Source organism: Chelonia mydas, chromosome 5 (assembly GCF_015237465.2).
Source record: "Chelonia mydas isolate rCheMyd1 chromosome 5, rCheMyd1.pri.v2, whole genome shotgun sequence".
Taxonomy (NCBI): domain Eukaryota; kingdom Metazoa; phylum Chordata; order Testudines; family Cheloniidae; genus Chelonia; species Chelonia mydas.
Genome location: NC_051245.2, coordinates 51,850,359 through 51,869,247, shown reverse-complemented (window position 1 = coordinate 51,869,247; position 18,889 = coordinate 51,850,359). Strand labels below are relative to the sequence as shown.

The 18,889-nt window shown below is 37.6% G+C and overlaps 1 protein-coding gene across 9 annotated transcripts in view; it reads right to left on the bottom strand.

The window, feature by feature from the left end:
- Positions 1-18,889, bottom strand: part of XRCC4 (X-ray repair cross complementing 4) — a 275,050-nt gene that overhangs the window by 122,730 nt on the left and 133,431 nt on the right. For all 9 annotated transcript variants that reach the window (XM_043546372.1, XM_043546369.1, XM_043546368.1 and 6 more), the window contains exons 4-6: positions 9,785-9,951; positions 2,479-2,631; positions 1,602-1,708 (exon numbers count right to left, since the gene is read on the bottom strand). In XM_043546372.1, coding sequence (XP_043402307.1) covers positions 1,602-1,708; positions 2,479-2,631; positions 9,785-9,951 — 427 coding nt within the window. The remainder of the gene's footprint in view (positions 1-1,601; positions 1,709-2,478; positions 2,632-9,784; positions 9,952-18,889) is intronic.

The following is an 18,889-nucleotide window of genomic DNA, read 5'->3' as shown; positions in this document are numbered from 1 at the left end:
GAGGAAACCTGTTGTGCCCAGAACCAGGAAGTATTATCTGGCCCCAACTTCACTACATGTTTAGTGCCACAGAGTTAACATTACTATAAAAAACTTGACTTTTTAAACACATTACTTTGGAACAGTTTGTCTGTTACCTGAATATCACGTTCATGTTATTTTCTCTGATAGTCACAGAAAGCAATTCTGAACATATCTGACTCTCACAGGCAAGTGGAGTAAACATTTTTCATAGCTAAAAGATTATGCACGTGCTTTTCTCCCTACAAATTCAGGCATCAAGTTCAGTCTCTCATGCTAGGCAGTTAAAGGAAATGCTACACAGATGTCTGTCATAAAAATGCTATCTAGTAGCTTAATTTTTACTGGATCTAGCAAAAAGTTGATAATTGAAGTTATCCCTTCTCCATGCTATTTTACTAAATGAAGTATTTCTCAAGACATTGTTTGTGCCACTGATGAAATACAGATTGAAAGCAAAGAATTATCAACTAAACAGATACTTTACCACTACCAGTTGGTCAACAGAAAATTATTTCTTTGGATAGTGTCTGCACTTCACATTCTTTCTTCACTTAAATGCATGCTACAAGGCTGGCTACTTTCTAAATCTATTACCTATGTCAATTGTGTTAGAAGGTCTTCAAAAAACCCATACACTCGCACTACAGAGTTGGAGACTAATTACACTATGGTGCTGAGAACCTCAGCTCCCACTGAAGACAAGAAGCATGTCAGTTATCTGCTTATATCTTTCTTTGATTATCTTACCCTATAGTAGAGATAAATGGCTCAGGTGAGAGAAACCATACAAAATCAATAATCCTGAAGGGAAATCCTTAAGTATGTGGTAGCTGTCAGTGTAAGGCAGTTTTTATGCCCTGACAGCATTCCCTCTACAGAGATTTGCACACACAGCATTTGACACACCAAGCTGAAAATTCGTATGATGTGAAGTTTTATAGAGTGTATTGTGAAATGGGCAATCGCTATATGATGTACTCCCACTTCTCCAGTTTTAGGCGGATTAATCAACTTAATTTTCACACTCAGCTACCTGAGGTTAAGAGCATCCCAGTAAATTTCAATGAATTCTGCTGGATGTTATAAAAATAGTTTTGCTCCATTTGTGCACTACAAAAATAGAGCAAAAAACTCTCCTGATTGCAGGTAAAACCTTTTTTTTTTTTTTTTTTTTATTACAGACTATGTACTGTCAGCAATTACATTTTAAATCCCAGCAATCTTTACGTGTACATAATGATTCCTGGAACTTAAAATGTAATTGTTGACAGTTCACATACTGTAAAAAAGGTTCAGATACTGTAAAATGGCTATTAGTTATGCAAAGTATGTAATTTGTCATTTCATAAACAACGACATTTCCTTCATTTACGCTACATGCTTTTTAATACTTCCTTTAATTTGAAATGTCAGCATTATACTCTGCTTCAATAGAGGGCTTTTTTTTTAAATGCTTGTAAATTGGCTTGTCACAAAGCAATTTGTCAGGTAGTGTTTTGTCGTCATTATAGTTTATTCATGTAACATAATTGGCCTGCTTGCAATATCGCCAATGAGAACAACATATTCTGTCTTACCTGATGCTAATGTAGAAGGCTGTGTTAAATTTTCACATTCCTCATCTGTGCTGCCATCATAATCTCTCTCTCTTTCAACAGCAGTTTGGACGGTAGCCATGCTATCCCTAGAACAACAGAAAGGTAATTTTCCATCTGTTAGCTGCTATTTCTACAGCACTTTACAGATAGAGGTCAATACTAGGTCCCTATCCTGAAGACTTCACAACTTAGATAAACAAACTAGATAGATAATGTCCTAAAAGGAAGTGGGGTCAGACCGGATTAAAACAATGTCATTGATTTAACGTGTGTCTCTTGGCAGTTCCATGATTTTTTTTTGGTTTGGATTTTTTTTTTCTAAGTAAATGTTATTTGCTTCTTAAGTAAATATTTCCAGTCACCTCACTATTAACACTTCTTTAAGGAGGAAAGGCATTTTGGAAGAAGAGAGTTTTTAAGAGGCACTTGAGGAACTAGTGAAGGCAGGTTGGAGTGGGTCTAGGGATCAACTGTACTCTGACACAAAACACTATCCATTTCCACCTCCTGCCCCCCGCCCAAGAAATAATTTGAAATATTTCAGGAAACATTTAGAGTTAAGTAAATCTCTGTATTCAATTTTAATTAAACACCTTTCATTGAAGCCATACCACTCAGAAACTTAGCCCTGGTCAGTGCTTAGATAAGAGACATTCAGTGACACCTCAGGTAGTGGCTAATTTTCTCTTCCTTTTGAGTCTGTATTTAACAAAGCACCTCATAACATATGATGATTTATTAATTGTTATTACATTGAAACAATGATTACACTACCATCTATTAAAACTCAGTAAATACAAATGAAACCTATGTATGTGCCAGGCACAACAAATAACTTGAGCAAATTAACAAATACCTTGCATGTGTTGTATCCTCTGCAGGTTCCTGAGCTTCTTTTAACAACTTTTGTAAATTTCTTATCTTTGCTTTCTTTTCATTGAGCACAAGAATAAATCTTTTGTAAAGATCTGCCTCCAGTTCTTCTTTAGCTTCCACACATTTTTCCAGCCTAAAATATAACAATAGTTAATATCTTCACATTTTACTAACAATGTTCTATAGTAATACCAGCCCTCCTAAAATATAATTAGGAAGAGAGGTACATCGGAATTGCCATTATGGATCACACCAACTGTCCATCAAGTTCAGCGTTTTGTCCCCAAAAAAGGTCAATAGAAGCTGCTTCAGAGGAACATGAAAAAAGCCCTACAGGATGCAGTTATATAATAATCTGCCCACAGGGAAAGTGTCTCCCTAACCCCTGTTTCTTAGAGGTTAGCTTATGTGTATACTATACAGACAGCTACATGTTAGATATCAGAGTTATTTAGATTCAATGGTGAATTCAGCATAGCGTGTATAATTTAGAAGGATACACTGAGATTATAAATAGAGAGTTATGGTCAAATTCCATGGGCCCAAAATTTAAGCCTATTCATTCTGATTTGCATTTTTAATGTATATTTATATACAGGAAAAAAACAAGCCCTCCAAATGTGTTGAAACTATCTTAAAATTCCAGCTGATGTTCCTGGCAACTCATGCAAAACCACTTAATTTTTGTCAGGATTCCAGAAGCAGGTGTGTATGTTACATGAACATTTGCCCACTTATTGTCCCTTTGGTCCTGTGAAGTCTTTGTTCCTCTGGTGCAGCAGGATATTGAAACTGATTCAGCAGAACCACTGAAGCAGGATTTGTGGCAATTTCAATTTCCTACTGGCATACAAACAACTACAATGCTAACAAACCCTATGTTGTGCTGTTTGTTTTATTTGAGTTGTACAGTGAGACAGCTGAGATTTTTAAGACACTCACAGCCCTAATTTTGGAGAGTAAATGACTTTTTTTCTGTATCTAATGTAAAATACTTTTTAGAGGGATACCTAATTCTATATATAAAAATCTTATGAGTTCTGCTGAATGACATCTTGGAATAGGGTCAACCTCAAGTTTTTATATGATATCTAAATATAAGGAGGTTAGTTTGTTTTGGTTTTTAAATAAAAAATGGATTGACCTTAAATTTCAACCCAGAATCTAAAATCAACAAAATAAATAGTGTATAAATAAATATATAGTGTCCAGTAAATAAGGAATGGGGCCACAATATGAATAAAAAAGTCCTGTGCATTGAGTGAAGCAGAGGTCCTGTGAAAAACATGGTAATCTAACAGGCAACTTTAAGGCTGGTATTTCCTAGTTTTTTAGTTCTTGACTTTGCAACCTTAAGTGTTTTTAATGTAGATTTGTGTGTGTAATATATAAATAAATATACAAGCTAGTAATGATCTTACTGCTCATTGCAGACTTCAGAACATAGACATGGTAGGTAAAGTAATAAAGCAAATGATGATTAAATACCACCAATGTATGGACAATATCAGAACAATGTCAGAGATGGTCCAGGTGTCCTTAATCCTGCTTTTGGGGAGGTGGCGGGGGGGAGAGGCTGGACTAGATGGACTCTTGAGATCCCTCCCAGACCTACATTTCTATGATTCTATCTTCCATTGGACTGATATGTAAGAGTGTTGTGATGAAGAGGCTGATTCTGGAAGACATGCCATTTTTCACAGTTAGAACATTCAAAAGCATTGTTCAAAAATTTGTGGGTTTTTATTCAATAGCTATTGAAAAACTACCGGTAAGTTATAAAAACGGAAGTGTCAACACTGTAATAGCATTATATTTTTTCAATGTGTATTTAAAACAAATATTGGTTATTTTGTCATTTTAATATGAAATGCCTATAAAATGAAAAAGACAAAAGAAAGGAATCTTATGAAGTATTAACTTAGTCTGCTGTGATATGCTTTTGGGATATGTTTGATAGTTGATAAATAATTCATCTAATTTAAATGCAAATCATGCTGAACATCATTACCATATAGATCGGTTCAATAATTCTTAAAAGAAACATCATATGTACTAATCAACTACCAGGAGATTTTCCATCTATAAATGGGAATTTTAACCGTTTAATGGAACAATATACACCAACATGTTAAAGCACAGTACAAAGAGTCACAAGCCCTAGCAGTGACATCTTTATCCAGTTTTGGGCGGGAGGGAGAGTGCCAAAACCCACTACCTGCTTAAATAAAGATTCAGCATAAAAGCAAGATGGTTTAAAATGCTAAGCCAAATTAATCCTTGGTGTAATATCATTGACTTCAACAGGGTTGAAATTAACCATTATCTCCATTTACATATATGAACTGCATATACAAGTGTAGGTTTCAGAGTAACAGCCGTGTTAGTCTGTATTCGCAAAAAGAAAAGGAGTACTTGTGGCACCTTAGAGACTAACCAATTTATCTGAGCATAAGCTTTCGTGAGCTACAGCTCACTTCATCGGATGCATACTGTGGAAAGTGTAGAAGATCTTTTTATACACACAAAGCATGAAAAAATACCTCCCCCCACTCCACTCTCCTGCTGGTAATAGCTTATCTAAAGTGATCACTCTCCTTACAATGTGTATGATAATCAAGTTGGGCCATTTCCAGCACAAATCCAGGGTTTAACAAGAACGTCTGGGGGGGGGGTAGGAAAAAACTAGGGGAAATAGGTTACCTTGCATAATGACTTAGCCACTCCCAGTCTCTATTCAAGCCTAAGTTAATTGTATCCAATTTGCAAATGAATTCCAATTCGCAAATGAATTCCAATTCAACAGTCTCTCGCTGGAGTCTGGTTTTGAAGTTTTTTTGTTGTAATATCGCAACTTTCATGTCTGTAATCGCGTGACCAGAGAGATTGAAGTGTTCTCCGACTGGTTTATGAATGTTATAATTCTTGACATCTGATTTGTGTCCATTTATTCTTTTATGTAGAGACTGTCCAGTTTGACCAATGTACATGGCAGAGGGGCATTGCTGGCACATGATGGCATATATCACATTGGTGGATGTGCAGGTGAATGAGCCTCTGATAGTGTGGCTGATGTTATTAGGCCCTGTGATGGTGTCCCCTGAATAGATATGTGGGCACAGTTGGCAACGGGCTTTGTTGCAAGGATAGGTTCCTGGGTTAGTGGTTCTGTTGTGTGGTATGTGGTTGCTGGTGAGTATTCGCTTCAGGTTGGGGGGCTGTCTGTAGGCAAGGACTGGCCTGTCTCCCAAGATTTCTGAGTGTGTTGGGTCATCCTTCAGGATAGGTTGTAGATCCTTAATAATGCGTTGGAGGGGTTTTAGTTGGGGGCTGAAGGTGACGGCTAGTGGCGTTCTGTTATTTTCTTTGTTAGGCCTGTCCTGTAGTAGGTGACTTCTGGGAACTCTTCTGGCTCTATCAATCTGTTTCTTCACTTCCGCAGGTGGGTATTGTAGTTGTAAGAATGCTTGAGAGAGATCTTGTAGGTGTCTGTCTCTGTCTGAGGGGTTGGAGCAAATGCGGTTGTATTGCAGAGCTTGGCTGTAGACGATGGATTGTGTGGTGTGGTCAGGGTGAAAGCTGGAGGCACGTAGGTAGGAATAGCGGTCAGTAGGTTTCCGGTATAGGGTGGTGTTTATGTGACCATCGTTTATTAGCCCTGTAGTGTCCAGGAAGTTGATCTCTTGTGTGGACTGGACCAGGCTGAGGTTGATGGTGGAATGGAAATTGTTGAAATCATGGTGGAATTCCTCAAGGGCTTCTTTTCCATGGGTCCAGATGATGAAGATGTCATCAATATAGCGCAAGTAGAGTAGGGGCGTTAGGGGACGAGAGCTGAGGAAGCGTTGTTCTAAGTCAGCCATAAAAATGATGGCATACTGTGGGGCCATGCGGGTACCCATAGCAGTGCCGCTGATTTGAAGGTATACATTGTCCCCAAATGTAAAATAGTTACGGGTAAGGACAAAGTCACAAAGTTCAGCCACCAGGTTAGCCGTGACATTATCGGGGATAGTGTTCTTGACAGCTTGTAGTCCATCTTTGTGTGAAATGTTGGTGTAGAGGGCTTCTACATCCATTAAACCCTGGATTTGTGCTGGAAATGGCCCACCTTGATTATCATACACATTGTAAGGAGAGTGATCACTTTAGATAAGCTATTACCAGCAGGAGAGTGGGGTGGGGGGAGGTATTTTTTCATGCTTTGTGTGTATAAAAAGATCTTCTACACTTTCCACAGTATGCATCCGATGAAGTGAGCTGTAGCTCATGAAAGCTTATGCTCAAATAAATTAGTTAGTCTCTAACGTGCCACAAGTACTCCCTTTCTTTTTGCATATACAAGTGTAAAATATGACATTAAGTGTATCAAATCCTTCAATGAGGAAAAAGAAGACCCCCTTCCCGCAATGGGAATAGTAACCAAATAAAGGGTAAATCAAAACAACACTAGTCAACAAAAACTAATGTTGTTTCGTACCATAGCCTTGACATCATCTGATTTATTCAATTTACTAGTAGCAGTCTCCTGATTTAACCAAAGGCGGGTTGCATGCAATGCAATTTCAGTGAAGGACTCTTGACTCTGGAAATCACTTTCCCCCTTAATATGGCAAGAGCCAAAGGGCCCAATCCTGCAAAAAGTTCTACTTGTGCAGACCCTTACACCTGTGAGAACTAAGCAAAGGATTAAATTTCAGTATTTCACCAACTACAGACGCAACCTTTCATTGCAATTTGTCACCCACTGGTGCCTATATGGGATTTGTTTCACAGAAGTCACATCTCCACAGGCCCATGTACATAAGCTACTCATCTCAAACAAAGCTTTTAAATTTAATAAAAAAGTGAAATCACAAGTGAAAAAAGCTAATGGCCATAGACATTTTTATTAGTCTTATTTGCACATGCTTTTCAAGTTCCATAATCAAAGCGATCTTGGAGTTAATAGAAGCATGATACTTTTAATATGTCAAGTTGGGATGATAGTAGTCAAAACACAACCACAACCTACTGAAAACAACTGGTGTTAGTAATGGTTGCCATTTGAAGACAAGTAATACTGGTGACCTAAATCAAGGATTAACTGTCCATTTCTCAACCTCTTCCATTTCTGAAGAGAGACACAGGTATAACACAAATTAAAGAACTTGTGGCAATTATATGTGTGGAGGTTTTGTATCCAAAGCCTGGCTGAAAATTTAATCTTATATGTATAAGGTTGTCTGTGTCTTAGAATGGTTCTGGCATTTACATTATCTCCTTCTTACATTTTAGCTGCATCCGATTCCCTTTTTGTTCTATAGCAGTGGTATTGAATGCTGGCAAGCTAATGTGGATGAGTCATTTTCAAGTGATTTATTCATATACTAAAACACCAAACACTCATTTTTATGCGTAATTTATGGTTCCGATTTTGTGTCACTACATTTGACCATAATATAAATTGACAGTTTACTTGACTATAACTCATCTATATTAATTTTACCTGGTTAGTATAAAAGACACACTACATACAAAACAGAAACTTATCTTTATTTTCCGGGATTTAGGAAACTTTTCTATTAAAGATGCTTAGTATTGCTCTATATTTACCAATGTAATAATCTATATAAAACAAAAACATTGTCTATTCTAGTTTGATATTTTAACTCACCTGCCCAGTGTGTGTGTTTGTATACTCATGCACAAAGGATATTCAAGATAATCCTTACTGAATTTTCTATTTATGTTAAAACACAAGGAAACTGAACAAATTCATGTTTAAAAAACAAATGTTAACTAGATTCCAAAGTTATTATGTAGCTAAAAGCAGTTAGCTGGCAAGAACTCAGTTCAGTCCAGCGCCTAATTAATAACAATGGTTTCCATGGCGTTCATCTCTATATTTGGATATTGCCAATTAATGACTCGAGGTGGCAGTATTTTATTTATTTAATTTTTAAAAAAAATTAGTGCAACAGTTCAAACTTGTAAACTATAATTTCTCAACTGCTTTCAGCATATTCAACTGTAAACTAGATAGGTTTATTGATTAATTTTAATATAAGAAGCCTTGCAATGACACCATCTATATCGTACCTCTAAAACAGGAAAACTGCTTTACAGTTGAATCCTGCTCCTAGCTGTTGGCAAGTAGAAGGCAGTTGACTAGATGGGATTCAAGCCACCCAGCTCCTCACTGGAGATGCTCAGCACATTCTGTATGCTATATAATTGTGACTAGGCATTTAAATATTTTATTTATTTATTTTAAGGTCAGGCTTGACAAAGCCCTGGCTGGGATGATTTAGTTGGGATTGGTCCTGTTCTGGGCAGGGGGTTGGACTAGATGGCCTCCAGAGGTCCCTTCCAACTCTGTTATTCTATGATTCTATGATTCTATGAAATAGTTTAAAGTTAAGATGTAATAATCACTGTTTGTTGTGGAATTATCAAATACAAGTGCCACAGCACTACACAAAACAAAATGGCATTTAATGCAGTGCAACACATTAATTATAAAAAGTTATTGTTTACTACACTGTTAAACTATTAAGTAGTCAAACACTACTAGTGAGGCTGTATATTTGTCATGACAAAACTTTCAGGACAAACTCTGACCATTTTTTATTCTTCTTTTTTAAAAAAAGATATGGTCTTTGTCGCCCTACCCAGCACACCATTGAGTTAATTTCTTCCATGAATATTTCTAAATTTGGCACTCTATTGACAAATACAAATATCTTCCTTAAAATAATGTGATCTTGTGCAATTTTTTTTTTTAATTTGTGTCTTCCTCCCTGCTCCCTTGCAAGACATTCACAACCCTTCTGATACTTTGACAATATAGCTGGCTTTAATTACTGTCAAATTACATTCTCTCCCCCTCTTGCCCCCCATGGCCCCAGGAATAATCTAGTTTAAAATGTAAATCACAACTGAAACAGAAATCAAGACAGGCAAAATAACGCTCATCATTAAGGGACCTATGCAGAAGAAAACGCACACTGCATTCTGCAGGAGGGGGAAAGGGAGAGTGAAGATATTTCTGGCTACATAAAGCTACAATCAGCATTATATGTTAGCAACTCAGGTGTTGCCTGCCACCTTGAAATAAGAAGAAGCCTCTACAGCTGTGTAACCTATAAGCTGTTACGGCCCAAAACACTATCAATAGGTGCATTTCATTTTGCAAATATCTTAAATATATAGTGCCCATCAGTATAACCTACACTTTGTTGCATAGGTAAACTGCAAACACATAGTATATAAAGAATATCTTATTGATGCATTTTTCAACCTACAGTCCTTGCACGTCATTCCAATCACTTAGAAGCCTTTCATTTTCCTTTTGCAGATGCTCCTTTTCGGCATGTAGTTCTGCTACACAGTCGAGGCAGTGGCAAATCAGCTCTTTGATGACTTCAGTTGGACTTGAGACTTTTTGTAGCTTCAGTGATCCAAGTCTAAACTGGGACACAAGGAAAAACTGAGTTACTTTGCTGGATCTAAAAAGGTCAAAAAACCCAGCTTCAATCAACTCCAGACATGCTCTTAACAGGCATCAGCGTATTGTATGATTACAATCCCTTGAATACTTTCCTGTTAAAATTACAACAGAATGGCAACAAAAATAAGCCTCCTGAGTAAGTATGTGGCAAGTGGGATAAAGCACCATTTGCTTATATGTCTAATTTATCTACATTTGTATACAGTCTTAGGTGCATATAGGGTATCCATTACCACAGTACCTACACACTGATAAATCAGTACCAAGAGAGCCGAGTATATGCTACACTAACAATCTGCTCCCTAACAAAGAGAAAAAATTAACTGCAGGAAGATGCAACAAGATGTCTCAGGTGCTGAGCAAAGGCAGTTTTAATGTAGTGCAGAGCTATAGGAAAAGAATTCTGTAAGGCATTTATAACATTATTCTTATTATACTAACTGATGAAGTATCTAGAAAGCTATTTGCCACCTATTGCAGGAACCAGAACAGCCATAGGACAACAGAAATATGAAGAAGTCCAATGAGCATTATGTAAATTCATAATAAAGATCTCTGGGTTTAATATAGCACCACAGGTTTCTTTGGTGCTTTAAAGATCTATAAGAAGGGAAGAAGCCCATCCCAGGAGCTTTCCCTCCAGGGACCCGCTCCAACAAACCCTTAATCATGCAAGTAGTCCTTTAATCATGCAGACAGTCCCAATTACTTCAAATGGGATGATTCACATAAGTAAAGATTTACAAGATAGGGCATTTTAGCAGCAGTGAAGTTTCTTTGCTGTTGAAGATGCTATCGAAAATGTAGAAATGGTGTTGTAGAAAGGAATGGTTGAAAATGTAGAACAATTCTTACTAATGTCCATGTTCCAATATAGAACAAATTATTAGTTTTTTTTATTTTAAAGTAAACTATTTTATTTTATATTTGGACTCATTGTCCTGTGGACAATCCTGACCTCTATAGGATGCAAGTGATTCTGGTATGGCTAGCAGTTGCAACTGTGGTGAAATGACCTGAACTAGATGAAGTTTGGCTGGACAAAACTTCAATCAGATCTGACAAGTCCTTCTGAGCTTTTTCTAGAAACTCACCAAAAAGTTTTACCCAGAAGTTGGGTCTGCATCTGGAGCGCACAGCCACATATTTTTCCATGCAAGGGTGTTGCACCAGAGAGATCAAGCAGAGAATCTAATGATGTCTCAAGAAGTATCATAGATGAAGGCTAATTCTTTTGTATGGGAGTTTTTGAAAGAAATCAGCTTTTTCTTATTAGTGCTCTCCTAGTCTTATGGGACCTCTTCTGAGAGTGCAAGACGAACTTCCCCAAAATAATTCCTACAGCAGGTCCTTCAGGAAAACATCCAACCTTGATTTAAAAACTGTCAGTAAGGAAGAATCCACCATGACTCTCGGTAAGTTATTCCAGTGGTTAATGACCATCTCTTTTAAAAAATGTACACCTTATTTTCAGTCTGAATTTGTCTAGCTTCAACTTCCAGCCATTGGATCGTGTTATACCTTTCTCTGCTAGATCGAAGAGCCCAATATTAAATATTTGTTCCTGATGTAGATATTTATAGACTGTGATTGAGCCACCTCAACGTCACTTTGAGGTAGCTGGTATGAGGAAATGTGAGCCATCTTAGGAGGTGAGAGGTGCCCACTACTGGGAGCATCCATAGGACTTACCTTTGTATAGGCATGGCCCAAAGGGATAGTAAAGTCAGCCAAGGATATCTGCAAAGAGTGTAGACTCTGCCTAGTCTCTTGGAATCCTTAAAAGATTCACAAGACTGTTTTGGTATTTTGTGACATTATTAATTAACAGTCCTCTTTTACAGCGTAAGGAAAAATAAAAACAACAGGTCTTCAGAAAACACCGGCAATTTTACATGCCAAGGAAGGGTTTAGTCTGCACAGCATATCTTGCTGCACAAAGAATACAAGACTTTAAGAGGGGTAGGTCATCCTGTCTATCCCATTCTCACTTTTCCTCTGTTTTCTCTCTACTCTACTCCACCTTAATCAGGAGAGGCTGGCAGCTAATATAAAAACAGTCAAAGGGGAAAACTGACAACAGCATTATATTAATTCTTCAGTCTAGATTTAATTTTTACTTAATTAATCATTGCAGTTGTGCAACTTACTGCAAACAAGCAATGAAACTATCATAAAATCACTGTCTTTAGTAAGTAGAAGATCATCAGGAAATGTGTTGAAAATGAAGGTTTAGTCTAGCACTGAGCATGTGAACCTGTTCTAAATGTAAATGTACACTTCACAATACACAAGTTTCCTTTATGTTGTACAAAACTGCTATTTAAGGTTAAATAGAACAGATGACAAGATGAGTTTTATTTATTTTTAGAAGTTAGATTACATTATCAGTAACCCGCCAAGTGACATTGTATTCCCTGGATATCCGACTTGCCCGACAGCATTAACAAAGATAGACTTGTGTAAAGGAAACTGTTTTTCATCACTTGCAAGTCACACCAGGCCAAATGGATAAAGAATTCATGCCACACTGATACTAGACAAAGATGTAAAAATATAGTAGCACAGATAAATGAAATGCAACCTTTCTGCCCTCTTAACTTTGATTAGAGAGAAAAGATCGAGAAAGTTTAAAAGATTTTGCCACGTAAATTACTTGGAATATAATGAATTCAGATAAATTAAATTAAAATGTTTATTCAGAACAATGAAGTGTGGTGCATCTTACAGTTTACTTTCTGTTGTTACGTGTTATGTAATGAATTCTGATTACAAGACTAACAGGAAATGAAATTTATTTCTACAAAGCAGACCAATAATGAAATATTTTATTTGTAAGATTTCAAGATAGCAAATACGATGTGATTACACTGATGTAGCATCACTCTCACCCATATTTTTCATGAACTATGTAATCCCACCCTGACTAGTGCAGTGAGGTAGAGATGAGATTCAGCCAGGTACCTCCTTTCCTTCAGGTATTCTACCTGCTATGGAAGGGTTCCTCAGGGCAGACAGGGGAGGTCACACTGCAGAAAACAGTAGAGGAGCTGCATTCAACAAAGAGAGGTTTCAAAGAGGGATGGGCTATTACCAGCAGGAGAGTGAGTTTGTATGTGTGTGTGGGGGGCGGGGGAAGGGTGAGAAAACCTGGATTTGTGCTGGAAATGGCCCTACTTGATGATCACTTTAGATAAGCTGTTACCAGCAGGAGAGTGGGGTGGGAGGAAGTTTTGTCTCATGGTCTCTGTGTGTATATAATGTCTTCTGCAGTTTCCACGATATGCTATGCATCCGATGAAGTGAGCTGTAGCTCACGAAAGCTCATGCTCAAATAAACTGGTTAGTCTCTAAGGTGCCACAAGTACTCCTTTTCTTTTTACAACCTAATGAGCTAATCAGCTAGGACAGGGTGCTAGACATATCTCCTGAGCTGCATATTGCAGCTCCTTGGAGATGAAGTGCATTAGCTAGAGCACTAGCTGGCTATCTCTTTTTAAGTGTTTTTTTTTAATTCTATGGGAGATTCTGCCGTGTTCTTTGAATGAGGGTGTGGAAAGTGAAAGAAACTCTCTACATCCCTTTCCCTGCTGTAAACCAGTGCAGTAAAGGGCAGGATTTAGCTGTATCATTTTAATAGGAACTGGTCATCATGGTAAAAGCAATGGGTATTGTGTATCTTCTTCCATAAAACAAGCTTAAGACAGAGTAAAGCATAATAAATAAAAAATTGTACCATATAATCTATATCCTTTTTCTTCAGCTAAGTGTTAGGTAGCAGGGTGGTAAGAACATTCATCCAGTCTACATTACAGCTTCCCCTACTCCTACCATCAATAGAGATGCAGCAGTTAAGAAAACACTATCAAGTTTTTCTAGAGTACCTATGGCCCCAGTAAGATAAAAATGTCACGACAGTGACTATATATATGCCTTTGGTTAGATTAAGGCAAGTAAACCTTCTTCTTACAGACACATATACCAAATATGCTGAAGAGAGCTCTTATTGTGTTTCCTGAATATAAAACTATTTGGTTCAATGAGCCATCGTACTGTCAATTTAACAAACATAGAAAATGTTAACATGCACTATCAACAGTAACACTATTATCTGATTAAGATACAAACTGGTTTCATTTTTCTCTTGTAAGGAGGCTAGTGCTGAGAGACTGATAAGTAATTCATAAAGAGTGATAAAACTGCTAGATTAGTTAAAATGTTCATCCCTCATTTCTAGCCATTTGTTTGGACGCAAACTACTGACTATTCACAAGAGAATTGAGAGAGAGAGAGAGAATAAAATCTCAAGCCAGTTGTACTCTGAGGTCATATTTATTGTACAGTCACTGAATCCCAAACTGGAAAGCAAACAGCTGAAAGTACATAGACGTAAAAAAAAGCCACGAAGATGGAAGTTCAAAGAACTTGAAAATAAAACTGCAGTTATAGACTAGAATACTCATTACATATTTATACTGCTGTATCTTTCAGAAGCCCCATTGTAGTGGGCATTCCACAAATACATAGTAGGAGCTAGTCCCCGCCTGAAGGAGTTTACAATCTATCCATTTAGGGGCTGAACTGCCCTCTCCCATGCAGGAGAAGGATAAGAGGAGAAAACTCAAACCTTGCAGATCTCAAGTGATTCACAGAAGCCAAGGCTGTCCACAGAGGGGCCTTTGCATCTATAACAGCTCTGGAACTCATCTCTGGGATAAACTGAGGGATAGTGCCACAGAACCGTCCCCATTTTTGCAATGCAGACATTTCAACACTCTGCTGGTGCATCAGAACCAGAAACTAAACAGCTAGACACAATCCATAAAAGTGAAATCAACTAGTTTGTTTTCATTATTGACGGTGAGAAAAGTACAATCAAATGTGAATATAAAGTGAAAAGTAATTTCAATTCTCAAATTTCTGGCAATGTTGAACATTTAAGGCCCAAATCCTGCAAATATTTACACACATCACTTTACTCACATGAGTGGTCCCAATGGGATCAATAAGACATTTGTGTGAGTAAAGTTAAACATGCAGCACTCCAGCAATCAGCTGCAACACAGGAGCTTAAGTGTGCACAGAATCAGAACCTCACATGTTAATGTAATACAGAGGCCAAATTAAAAACAAAACAAATGATTTTTAAGCTGACATTGATCCTTTACATTCATATATATTTTTTCACCACCTATGTAAAATATTGGTATATGATATATCTTAAAACTATTTCAATTATTACTATTCTTAATTATTGGTAGCACACAAAGCCCTTAAGCGAGATTGAGGCCTCAACAAGCTAGATATGGACAAACACACAGTAAGACATAGGGCCTGTCCTGGAGAGTTTACAATCTAAACAGAAAACACAGAAAAAGGGAAAGGGAAACAAAGGCACAAAGTGATTAAAGCACTTGCCAAAGCTGCAAAACTCGGATTAGAGCACAGGAGAGTTGGAGGTTTTGCCATTGATTTCAGTGGAGCCAGGATTTCACTCCAGGCATCCTCATTCCCAGCCCAATGCCCCAAACCCTGCTGCTTCCTTACATTTATTTTAAAATGTTGCTGAATCCAAAGCAAAAAGAAACAGAAAGAAACTAGTTCTATTATTAAGAGAGGCGGGGACAAAATCATTGATAGCTATAAATTGGATGAGATTATGGACTGATATTTTTTCAAATCTGATTTAAATATGGAAGTTGGGACCTTGCAAAACTAGCTAATGATTAAAAAATGGGAAAGCAAATATGTGGAAAATATGCAAAAGCATCTTTATACAAAGAAAAGGAGGAATTAGTCTCTCTGAGAATAACTATGGTGAGACCACAGTGGAGTAAGTAGTTCAGACCTTTGCTTTTCATTGCCAGAAAGACAGCAAAGCTGAAGAGAGTTCTTGGAAGATCAATCGAAGTGATTAAAGGGCAAAAATGTGCATACAAATATGGAAGCTGGGGTAAGATCTCACTATAAATCATGTCCTGAACTTTCTGACTAGTGTGTGATTGAAAGCTCAACTTTAACCCTGTATTAATGCGGTATGGCTTGGATCAATTTTCCCCTTAAGAGTATAGGTTTCATTTTTCCACATTGAATCTCACTTGTTAATTTCTGCATATTATTGAAGTCATAGAATCATAGAATATCAGGGTTGGAAGGGACCTCAAGAGGTCATTTAGTCCAAGCCCCTTCTCAAAGCAGGACCAATCCCCAATTTTTGCCCCAGATCCCTAAATGGCCTCTCTAGATCAATTTGTATTTTCTTGCTATCATTCCAGCTGGTTGCAACTCTAGCTTTGTATCATCTGCAGATGTAATTAATTCACTTTCTACTTCCTCTTTCAGATCATTCATGAAAATATTAAATAAAAAAAGGACTCAGCATTGAACCATTAAGCACTTCACTCAAACAGGGACTGACCAGAACTCCTGGAGGTCCCAACAGACAATGAATTGCCTGTTGCTGATCCATCATTTCTGTCATCACCCTCTGTCTTTGGTGGTGGTGCTGGTTATTATTTCAGAGACAGAGTGACAGAGAGTGAGAACTCTTTAGGAACATGCCACCTCAGCTTCTCATGAAATTATGCTCAGCCCCAGACCAATATCTTCAAGTCTATTAGAAACTTAAGAGTGACACTGTCATTTCTCTCATACTTCCCCCCACCCGCCCAAATCTCTCTTCTGATTTACTGATGACAGAAGTTCTGCTATTAGCTAACTGTAAGGGTGTGGTACGGATACAGGCTATCCTTTCAAGTAAGCTAGATAGTTTACAAATATTTCATCCAACTTTCTTTTAAGTAAATTCTTTCTAAATTACTGGATGTTCAAGGGACTACATTCATTTGAGGCAATATCTCACACGTCAGTTAAGTATGATGCAATGCATCTTTGGATGAAAAATTTGCAAAATTGCACCAACAACAACAATCGCAGAATCCTATGATTCTCTAACTGCCCTGGGATTAATTCTTATGTGAACTTTTTGGCTATGATTTTCTCCACATTACTTAAACATCTACTTGACAATCCTTTTTAGCAGTATTTGTTGCAGAAAATCTGTTTAGGGAGTTAAAATCTCCCATGAGCACAATATCATATGAGGAGGATCTTTGATACTTGGTTCAGAAACTCAGTTCTTGCTCTCTTTCAGTACTGATGGTCTACAGCAGCTGCATACTGTGGTTTCTCTTTTGTATGTTGTAATCTTAAAACTTGACCCACATTGTTGTTGATGCCATCTCCATTTTGAAACTGCATCTGGCTCCATGGGTGCTAGGACTTGGAGTGTGGGGATTGATGCCGCACCCCCTGGCTTGAATAGGTTTCCATTATATGTAGGGTTTACGGTTTGGTTCAATGGCTCTCAGCACCCCCACTATAAAAATTTGTTCCAGCTCCCCTGTCTGTCTGCTTTTGAAATCATTCTCACATACATTTCTCCACCTCTGTCTCTTCCTCTCCTATAAGGATTATACCCATCAATATTAACATTCTAGTTGTGTGAATGATTCCATCAAGTTTAAATTACATGAGCTAAACTGTATTTCTCTATGATGTAGAATGACCTTAAGTTCATCTTGCTTGTTTCCCCTTTTCTTTCTTGCATCTGGAAATGAGTGATTTCTCTTATCACACTCCTTTTCTTGTAAAAAGAAAAGGAGGACTTGTGGCACCTTAGAGACTAACAAATTTATTTGAGCATAAGCTTTTGTGAGCTACAGCTCACTTCATCGGATGCATTACCGTGCTATGCAGTAGTGCCAATTCCAATGCATTTTGGTCTTTGGGCACCCTCCAAGGGGGTGAAGTACATTTAGGCAGTTATCAGTAGTCTGAAATCTTACATAAATATAGCAATTGTCCAAAAAAGCTGAAAAAGGAATCTTGGTCAGGAAACTGCCCGGCCAAGAGAAGAAATACTTTAGAAAGCAGCAAATATATGCAATTAAACTAAGAAAGAATCCACATACATAGGAATTCCAGTATTCTGTATTCACTAACAGACACAAAATAACTTCCATTTGGAGCTGTCTGATTTAACACCATACCCAAATTTATTTTCAAACTCATTTGTAATGTTTACATTACATGAACATCTATACCTAGAAATTTTTATTGGGATAAAGTATTGAAAATTTGTCAGTACCAAACAAGCTTTCCCTCTTATTGCCTTTAGAAGGGGAGGACTTTCACTGGACAGCTGGGGAATAAGAGAAATCCAAACACTTGCATGGCAGGAAGGAGGATGTTCCTTCACCCAAACCTTTGATTCTTCGATTCTCTGCTTGGCCATTGTCTGGGTAAAGCAGGATGGGGCCAGGTAGGGGACTGCTGCGTGCTCCCCTTGCCTATCTGAGCTAAGCTTGGGCTTTGCACTCCTGGTATGTGAGAGCTAGGGTGGACAATGTAGTGATCCCTTCCAAGGTATAATTAATTAAAATTGTGGTTTGCCATTTAAACCCATATGATGTGTCTGTCAATCCTTCAGCTACTTATCCTGGTCAATGATCTTAGCTATAACTGGCCCAAAAAATAATTCCATAACAGAAGCTTACAGAGAAGCCAGGTCATATGTGGTGGCTAAAAACTGGTGCCAATTAAGTTAGGCAGCCTATGACAGACTCAGGGTGGAAAGAGCTGCCATTCAGGTTTGAGCTGTGACATCCCTATCCAAGTCATTTGAAGTTTGTGAAAATACAAGTCCTCCAGTAAAAAAAGACCCACTAGTTATCATTTATAAAACAACATGGAAAATGCCTATTTTCAAAAAAATGTTATAGCCAGCATTATACATTAGAAAGGAAAAACAAAGGCTACCAACTTTTTCCCTTTGCAACTCACCTTTCACCTTTTTTACAGTACAATTTATATCAGCAACTTTATGTCCTAAAGCCAG